Genomic DNA, 7,500 nt, shown 5'->3' on the forward strand with positions numbered 1-7,500 from the left:
ATGGGTTCAGCTACAAGGTTTGATGGATGTATTTGATCTCAGTGGTAGGATTATTGTGATATTAACGGAGATAGTTAATGTATTTCTACATTGGGGTCGAGGCCATTGTTTACACTTGGGAGACAAGGATAGAAGGATTACTGGATATTTTCATGCTGTGTGATGTTGTGATTTGCCTACTCAGGTTGTTAACTAAAATAGTTAATGTTTGTCTCACAGTATTTGGGAAATCCATTAATACAGGGATTGGAATTATTACAAGTGAATATGTTTGGAGGTGCTATTGAAAGATATTCTATTTAGTTTTGTATCAGTGATTTGAAGATTCATATTGTGTTCATTTCTTATGTTTTGTTAAATGTAGAAGACTATTTTATTTTAATATAGTTTTGAATTTTATATAAATAAGTGTTTTATTATCCGAAGTTGAACAATTAATGCTCTTTTTAATGTCCTTTTTATTGTGACAACAGTGATCCAATCTTATAAGATTGGATCACTGTTGTCACAATAAAAAGGACATTGTGGCAATGTTATTACACCACTTCCCAGTGTTGAATCAGGTGATAAGTTTTCAGAATAAAGAAAGTAAATGGATTCAACACGGACAAGGCCCATTATACTAAGTATAGGAGAAGTGGTCGTAATAAATGGCGACCTTGCCAGGATTATATTGTTATGAACATGTCATGAGATATTTTGGTAATGTAAGGAATCATTCCAATGTTTTTGTGATCCAGCATTAATATAATAACATTGTTCAGCTTCGTGATTGTAAAGGAGATCTCAAAATGTCGTTTACAGAGAAATTTGTGGGTAAGCCTAGCATTGAGTTGCTGGCAGGATCTGTAAAGAAAAGTGATTGGCTAGAAATTGGTAAACATTATAATTGTGAAGTAGACATTAGTATGAAGAAAGATCTCATTAAACGTAAAGTTATTGAACATTTAGTCAGTGAAGGTATTGTTTCAGAAGAAGCTCTTAAGTTAATAGATAGTTATGTAATTCCTGTTGACCTTCAAGTCCAAAAAGAGTTAAAGATTAAGCAGATGGAAATAGAGTCACAGGAAAAGATTCAAGTTAGATTAAGAGAAATGGAACTAGAATTAGAAAAACAGTTGGAGATGAAACGTCTAGAATTGGGGTTATCAAGCAAGAAAGTTGCTGAGAGTAAGCCTATTGACATATTCAAATATGTTAAAATACTCCCAAATTTTAATGAGGAGGACATAGAAACATTTTTTAGAGAATTTGAGAAAGTTGCAGTCAGTCTTCAAATAGATGAAGATGATTGGGCTGTATTAGTCAGAAGTAAATTTGTTGGTAAAGCACAAAGTGTAAGTTCAAATCTATCCATAGATGATAGCCGTAATTATGAAGTGTTAAAGTCTCAGGTATTAAAAGCCTATGAAAGAGTACCAGAATATTATAGACAGACTTTCAGAAATGCTCGGAAGACTGATTCTATGACGTATCAGGAATTTGGTCGTCTAAAGGAGAAGAACTTTGACTTTTGGTGTAGATCCAAGAATATTGATGAGGATTTTTCAAAACTCAGGGAACTTATGTTAATAGAAGAATTTAAAAGGTGTCTGGATCCTAATCTGAGAATTTTCCTAGAAGAAAGAGATATTGACTCATTAGACAAAGCTACTTCTTTGGCAGATACATATGTACTTACTCATAAGACTAATTATAGATCTTTGCCTCAAGTGAACAAGTACAGTAATAAAGCAAATGTTAATTATGTTAACTCAGCAAGTGGGCAACAAGGAGGAAAACCTAATTTTACAAAAATCCAAAACAATCCTCCTGGTAAATCTTCATTTGGGACAACTATTACATGCTTTTATTGTAAACAGCCAGGACATATTAAGACTAATTGTCCAAAAATAAGCAAAGTTTCACCAAAGTCTGCTGCATTAGTGAAAATGTGGTCCGAGGAAGATCAGTATTCTCATGTGCCTAATGTAAATCTTTCCCCGCAGAAGAATCCTGTTGTTGAGAATTTGGACTTTGAACCTTTCCTCTCAGAAGGATTTGTTGGTATTGAGGAGAGTGATGCCATGCGGCCTATCCGTATTTTGAGAGACACAGGAGCAGCTCAGTCATTGTTGTTAGAGGGATCTCTACATTTGTCTGATTTGACCTCGACTTCTGCAAGTGTCATCCTAGAAGGGGTAGGTGGTGTCATTAAGGTACCTCTTCATACTGTTTACTTGAAATCAGGTATTGTTACTGGTTCTGTGGTAGTTGGAGTTGCTTCTAAGTTACCGGTTCCAGGGGTTGACTTGCTGTTAGGAAATGATTTGGCTGGAGGTAAAGTTATACCTGACCCTATTGTTGTAGATGAACCTACTCAGGAAAATGAAACTAAAGAGTTAGAGGATGAAATTACGGGTATTTTTCCATCTTGTGCTGTGACTCGTTCAAGGTCACAGATGGTGTTTACTGATGATATTGTAGCAGATCAGAATGATCTATCCACAAGTGAACTAAGAATGTGTGAGGATGATTTTGGGTTAACATCCTTGTTTAGTGTGAGTGATGCCCATGATGTGCAAGACCTAGATACCAATATTTTGAGTAATAGAGAACAATTAATTATTGATCAAAGTAATGATGTTAAGATTAAAGAATTTATGAATGTGGCTATGAGTGAAAAAGAGATTAGTGAATGTTCCAAGGGCTACTATATTAAACATGGTGTCCTTATGCGTAAGTGGACTCCGCCCAAAGTTCCAGCAGATAACTCTTGGACGGCAGTTCATCAAATTGTCCTTCCAAAGAGATACAGATCTGAGGTATTGAAATTAGCTCATAATACACCTATGTCTGGACATTTAGGAATTAGGAAGACTTATGCCAAGATTCTGAATAATTTTTATTGGCCTTATGTAAAAAAGGATGTGATTAATTTTTGTAAGTCTTGTCATACATGTCAAATTGTGGGGAAGCCAAACCAAAGTATTGCCAAAGCTCCCCTTATACCTATTCCTGTATTGGATGAACCTTTCAGTAGAGTATTGGTAGATTGTGTGGGACCATTACCCAAGACCAAATCAGGACATCAATATTTGTTAACAATTATGTGTTGTGCTACCAGATATCCAGAAGCCATACCATTAAGAAACATTTCAGCTAAGGTAATAGTTAAATCTCTGATAAAGTTTTTCACAACTTTTGGCTTGCCTAAAATAATTCAATCAGACCAGGGTAGTAATTTCATGTCAACATATTTTCAAAAAGTAATGAGTGATCTAGGAATTAAACAAATTCATTCAAGTACCTACCACCCAGAAAGTCAAGGAGCATTAGAAAGGTTTCATCAGACCTTAAGAACATGCTTAGAAAATTTTGCAATGACACTAATAAAGAATGGGATGAAGGAGTGTCCTTCCTATTATTTGCTGTACGAGATGCTGTGCAAGAATCTCTTGGATTTAGTCCACACGACCTCATATTTGCTCATGATGTGAGAGGTCCTTTAAAAGTTCTGAAAGAAATGTGGATTCAGAGTGATGAAAAACAAACTGTACTAGATCATGTGTCAACTTTTAGAGAAAAGCTATTTCAAGCATGGGAATTAGCTAGAGAAAATATGAAAAGCTCCCAGTGTAAAATGAAACACAGATTTGATGCTAAATCTAAAGTGCATGATTTTAAAGTTGGTGATCAAGTATTGGCCTTTTTGCCTATGCAAGGGCAACCTCTGAAAGCAAAATTCTCTGGTCCATATGAGATTGTAAGGAAACTCAATGATGTAAATTATGTGATTAAAACCCCAGACAGACGTAGATCTGAAAGAGTGTGTCATGTAAACATGTTGAAAGAATATTTTGTTACTGAATCAAAGGTGGTCAATCTTAATGTGATAAGTGATAATCATGAGGATGAATTTAGAAATATGAATATAGATATGAAATTGTGTAACAGTGATATTCTGAATAACTTGAATGACAAACTGAGTCATTTGTCTGATGGTCAAAGGGAAGAAATTTGTGTGTTAATACATCAGAATGTGAAGTTGTTTAGTGATGTACCCCAACAAACAAACTTGGTGCAACATGATGTGGATGTAGGAAATGCTTCTCCTATCAAACAGGCTCCGTACAGGATGAACCATGTTAAAAGGGAATATTTAAAGCAAGAAATAAGATATTTACTAGATAATAACATCATAGAACCTAGTGCAAGTAGCTGGTCTTCACCATGTCTACTGGTAACAAAACCAGACGGTTCTTTTAGATTGTGTACGGATTACAGAAAAGTGAACCAAGAAACAAAGACAGATGCTTACCCTTTACCAAGGATCGATGATATAATTGATCAAATAGGAAATGCAAACTACATTACCAAGATTGATCTGTTAAAAGGCTACTATCAGATTGGATTGACGGAGAGTGCGAAACAAATTTCTGCATTTGTTACACCGGATGGTTTTTTCCAGTATCGTGTAATGCCGTTTGGGATGAAGAATGCTCCTGCAAGTTTCCAGCGATTGGTGAACTATCTAACTGCTGATATAGAAGGAGTCCAGGCGTACATTGATGATGTCTTAGTTTATGGAGAGACATGGGAAGAACATATAAGCCGTTTAAGAAGAGTGTTTGAAAAACTATCTGAAGCCAAGCTTACCATTAACCTTAAGAAGTGTGATATTGGACATGCATCTGTGGAATTTCTCGGTTATGTTGTTGGACAAGGACAAGTAGCTCCTATAACTGCCAAGGTGGAAGCAGTAGTGAACTTTCCTCAACCAAACACTAAGAAGAAAGTGATGAGTTTCCTTGGTATGGTGGGATACTACAGAAGATTTTGTCCAAACTTATCTACTGTAGCAGTGCCATTAACTAATTTACTTAAGAAGAACCAGAAATTTACATGGACACAAGAATGTGAAGATGCCTTCAAGAAAATCAAAGGATTGTTAATGTGTCCTCCAGTGTTAAGGAATCCAGACTACAGTGTTTCTTTTATTTTACATGTTGATGCTAGTGATTATGGTGCAGGTGCAGTGTTATTACAAGAATTTGATGATATATTACATCCTATCTGTTATTATAGTGCTAAGTTTAAAAAGCATCAACTAAATTATGCCACCATAGAAAAGGAGGCATTGTCTCTGATTTTGGCTTTGCAATTTTTTGAAGTGTACTTAAGTGCCTCACCATTTCCTATTACTGTGTTTACAGACCATAACCCATTAATTTTTATTGAAAGGTTTAAGAATAAGAATCAGAGGCTGATGAGATGGAGTTTTCTGCTCCAGCCATTTAATCTAGTAATTAAACACATTAAAGGTATTGATAATGTGATAGCAGATGCTTTATCTCGCAGTGGTCCTTAAAGCAAAGGACTGTAGCAGAAAACTATTTTTAGGGGGGGGATGTATTACGCCCTGATTCCTAATATAGAAATTATGATTGTTTTGTTATATTTACTTCATGTAATGTATACTGATTTTGTTTGAAGTGAAGAGCGAGATGCGCAATGCAAGCGTCCTAATTAGGAGCGTTTTGTTTACATTCGAGAGAGACATGTGGGGAACCCAGGCGGTGATAGTTAGTGTCGTCTCTCACTATTTTGTTTGGTCGATTGTAGCGTTATTTCTTCCAAGTTGTGTTTCTTGTGGTGCTTATCGTGGATTCGATGGGTTCAGCTACAAGGTTTGATGGATGTATTTGATCTCAGTGGTAGGATTATTGTGATATTAACGGAGATAGTTAATGTATTTCTACATTGGGGTCGAGGCCATTGTTTACACTTGGGAGACAAGGATAGAAGGATTACTGGATATTTTCATGCTGTGTGATGTTGTGATTTGCCTACTCAGGTTGTTAACTAAAATAGTTAATGTTTGTCTCACAGTATTTGGGAAATCCATTAATACAGGGATTGGAATTATTACAAGTGAATATGTTTGGAGGTGCTATTGAAAGATATTCTATTTAGTTTTGTATCAGTGATTTGAAGATTCATATTGTGTTCATTTCTTATGTTTTGTTAAATGTAGAAGACTATTTTATTTTAATATAGTTTTGAATTTTATATAAATAAGTGTTTTATTATCCGAAGTTGAACAATTAATGCTCTTGTATAAGATTGGATCACTGTTGTCACAATAAAAAGGACATTGTGGCAATGTTATTACACCACTTCTCAGTGTTGAATCAGGTGATAAGTTTTCAGAATAAAGAAAGTAAATGGATTCAACACGGACAAGGCCAATTATACTAAGTATAGGAGAAGTGGTCGTAATAATATATATATATATATATATATATGAGTGTGTGTGTGTGTGTGTGTGTGTGTGTGTGTGTGTATATATATATATATATATATATATATATATATATATATATACTGTATATATATATATATATATATATATATATATATATATATATATATATATATATATATATGTTAAGAGAGAGAGAGAGAGAATGTGTTTATATGCAGAAGGGATACCCTAAGTAATTACGTATATAACCCTATTGTTTTTGTTTTCATTTTCCATTTATCAATTAATTTATACGGTTATCCATTATACTCTAATAGCCTCACTGCACTTTCGCACTTGTACCAATGGTCTCTCATTGAAACGCATCCCTCCGGAGCTTCTACGTTCTCCATCCAGCTTGTGGTTGGGCTCGTTATAATCCCGGGAAGCTCGTCCTTGTGGGTCTTCTGTTCGGCAAGCCAGTCCTTTGGCTTGCGACCACTGCAATTTCCAGGGGACCCATACCGCTACGACCCGCCATTATAGAGTAATTGCTCTGTTTTACACGCAAATTACCTTAATGTTGCACACGCGACATTTCACAGAGAGAATAGATATAAACACACACATACAAACACAGAGACACACACATGTACATACACACACACACAAACATATATGTATGTGTGCATATATATATATATATATATATATATATATATATATATATATATATATATATATATATATATATATATATGGTAACAGTAGGAGAGGTGTCTTGTGTTGAACCTCAGCGATATAAGTGCAAAATTATGTATATCAGTGAACTATGGCGGTACATCATACGGCGAAAATATCTGTGAATGTCTAGAGTGCATATACGAGCGAAATAGAAATAAGAAATTACACAAGTGTCGTAGAAAATTAAAAGAGAAAGAATGCTACAGGAAAGCTAGAAGTAGAGTAAAGGCAGTGAGATGCCAAAAAGTGCCACAATACAAAGGAAGGAAAACATTGAGTTACGCCGTCTATTATAGTGATTTGCAAGTATATTCAGCCATCTGAGGATGTCTGAATATATTTCTAATATAAAATCATACCATCCAAGCAAACCAACAGAAAATGAGTCAAATATGGCTTAACGCTCTCATAGATGCCACGTTAACACCAGTGCCAAGGGTCAAAGGTGACCAACTACCATCCAACATTTGGCCTGAGTAAAATCCATTCCTAGTTCGTGAGTACATTATACTATAGAAACACATATATTA

At 35.0% G+C, this 7,500-nt stretch overlaps 1 protein-coding gene across 1 annotated transcript; it reads left to right on the forward strand.

Moving 5' to 3' along the window:
• The first annotated feature begins 523 nt into the window (after positions 1-523).
• LOC147468260 (uncharacterized) lies at positions 524-6,055 on the forward strand. Its single transcript, XM_086555247.1, has 2 exons — positions 524-3,146; positions 3,857-6,055. The coding sequence occupies exons 1-2, from the start codon at positions 792-794 to the stop codon at positions 5,348-5,350; spliced, it is 3,849 nt and encodes a 1,282-aa protein (XP_086411373.1). The 5' UTR covers positions 524-791; the 3' UTR covers positions 5,351-6,055.
• The last annotated feature ends 1,445 nt before the right edge of the window (positions 6,056-7,500 follow it).

The sequence above is a fragment of the Penaeus japonicus genome, unplaced genomic scaffold, assembly GCF_977035675.1.
Source record: "Penaeus japonicus unplaced genomic scaffold, GWHDUDI00000001_assembly GWHDUDI00000030, whole genome shotgun sequence".
Taxonomy (NCBI): Eukaryota; Metazoa; Arthropoda; class Malacostraca; order Decapoda; family Penaeidae; genus Penaeus; species Penaeus japonicus.